A 2,400-nucleotide genomic window follows, 5' to 3' on the forward strand; every position below is an offset into this window, starting at 1 on the left:
ATCCTGTGATGAAGGAGGGTCAGGAGGGCTTTAAATAAATGAGAACAAACAATAAATAAATTTTGTTACATGTATAATGTTCTCAATTTTTGTGTTTCTCATTGAGCTTACTTTAGACATGCTTTATGTTATGTATATTGAATATTTTGTCATTAATACTGGTTATATACTACAGTTCAAATGTTTGGGGTTGATGAGACATACATTCTTTTTTTGCTCACCAAGGCTAGATTTATTTTTTCATAGAGTAAAAACCAATAATATTGTGGAATATTCCAATTTATATTTATCTGTCTAAATGGACGATGCCACTGTTTATTTTCCAACCTACTGTTGTATTCATCACATATGTGGCTACACAGTATATAGTCAGAATTAAATGTGTAAAAAGTTGCATACGTTTTGGTTGGACATTGTTACACAGAATTAGAGAAATATCAACCTCAGAATGATTAGTTCATTTTTATTAAAAAAAAAAGTTCATTTGAACTTTTAGAAAATGTTAAAAATTAAAAAGGCCTTCTGCTATAATATATCTTTTGAAAAAGGATCTCAATCTTGCGATTGCACCACTAGTTTACAGTAACAGCCATATTGTGTTTTTGTTTTTTTGCCTTGTCCCTAGTCAATGATGCACCAAAATCTAGTTTTTATGACCATTTTCACATCTCTGACCCTCAGAATTAAACAAGCTGTTTTGCTATTATACCCTTAAGTCTTTCATTAATAAATTGTCTGTTATGATGGGCTAACCCAGGGTTTGGCTGGATAGATTGTTAGACTTAGACTCCACTCTGGGATGTTTCGAGTTTTAGTCATGGAACCAAAAGTCTCAGAATCTGAGCACAGTCTGTATTTCAATCAGGAGAGCTCAGATGGGGCTGAACTAATGTGAATTATTACTGTTTATCATAATATTATTAACTTGTCAAATAAAACTGAATTGTTTTCTCATTTAAATGACTGGAATTTTTAAACACCTTATTTAAATTGCAATGTAGAGATACAAAAAGACCTGCATTCATTTGACAAAATTTTATTTTCTACGAAAAACAAATCAAGAGCATTAAGGCCTGTGCCTGTGTGCAAACAGGTGGTGAAGTCATTGGCAGTTGTCACGGGACATGTGCAGGATCTTTAGTTACAGTAATCCTGCAGATCAAAGATACTGCAGGGGTTGTGGCAACACAGCTTCAGAACGCCTCTCTTCCTTATCAGCTCGGCATGATCTTTAAATGCAAAGTCGGCCACCTCAGTTTCCTGGGCAGATTTTGGAGGAAGGAACCCTGGAAAAATACAACAATAGGGAAAATCCTGACATTAGTCTAGTTTTATATAAAAGGCCAAATTGAATTGCTGCTCTTCCTTGAAGTTCCCTGTTCAGTTGGATAAAGAAAAAATGAAGACAATCAGATCAGACTTCATTGCCACAGAGGTTCAATCTTTTTGAATTCTCCCCAAAATATCATGTCTAACCTTGATGAGATACTTTTAAATGTATTTTTTAAGTTGTTTTACACATTATACATATTTTACAAATATACACTATACCATTCAAATGTTTGGTGTGAAAGTTTTTGAAATTTATCAAGAGTGACAGTAAAGGCATTTCTATTAAAAAAAACTAAAACAAATGCTGTTTTTTTTTAACTTCCCACTCATCAAAGAATCCTGAAAAATGTATTACAGTTACCACAAAAATATCAACTTAGTCCAACATTGATAAAAAGAAATGTTACTTGAGCACCAAATCAGCATATTATATATCACTGGTAAAAAGAATATTATTTCAGTGTTATCTTCTTCATGCAATGTATTTGCATTTAAAAGGCACACAAAACATACTATGCACACTACACAATATTAAATACATTAATTACAGGATAGGTGGAATGTCTTAGCAGTATCCAGAGTATTATTAGTTTCCTAGCATCTCTTCCCATATTTCCATACATTTCAAAGATTCTCTACTAGAAACATAGTCTTCCTTACCCAGAAGAGGGTCAACATCTCTTTTGGGGTTGAAGAAGAAGCCTGTTGGACCACAGACCAGGTAGAGGGCATCGACCAGATGGGATCCACACAGGTAATGCGGGGCCCCTGCGTTAACATTCACACTGGAGACAACCAACAGGAACAACAGAGCACCAGCCTGGAGCCACACTGCCATAGTCACGCTGACAGAAAGACACATATAAAGACATATTTACAGGGGCGTAGATGACGCGGGGGACGTGTAATATTTATTTGTGTTTGTCAAGTCATCTCCAGGTAATAAATAATGTATATGAACAATGCAGTGCTAACTGACATAGCATTTATTACAGTATTGAAACTAATCTGCCTTATGTGATACAAAAAAGTGTTTGTAGTATATAAACAAATCATTGGTTATTGTCC

General features: G+C 34.4%; 1 protein-coding gene across 1 annotated transcript; it reads right to left on the minus strand.

Moving 5' to 3' along the window:
* Positions 1-1,077: 1,077 nt before the first annotated feature.
* Positions 1,078-2,170, minus strand: LOC107599231 (insulin-like). The gene is made up of 2 exons (XM_016290766.1): positions 1,993-2,170; positions 1,078-1,286 (listed from the first exon to the last, which is right to left on the minus strand). The coding sequence occupies exons 1-2, from the start codon at positions 2,168-2,170 to the stop codon at positions 1,138-1,140; spliced, it is 327 nt and encodes a 108-aa protein (XP_016146252.1). The 3' UTR covers positions 1,078-1,137.
* Between the last annotated feature and the right edge of the window lie 230 nt (positions 2,171-2,400).

This window comes from Sinocyclocheilus grahami, unplaced genomic scaffold (genome assembly GCF_001515645.1).
Source record: "Sinocyclocheilus grahami isolate Dianchi unplaced genomic scaffold, SAMN03320097.WGS_v1.1 scaffold262.1, whole genome shotgun sequence".
NCBI lineage: Eukaryota > Metazoa > Chordata > Actinopteri > Cypriniformes > Cyprinidae > Sinocyclocheilus > Sinocyclocheilus grahami.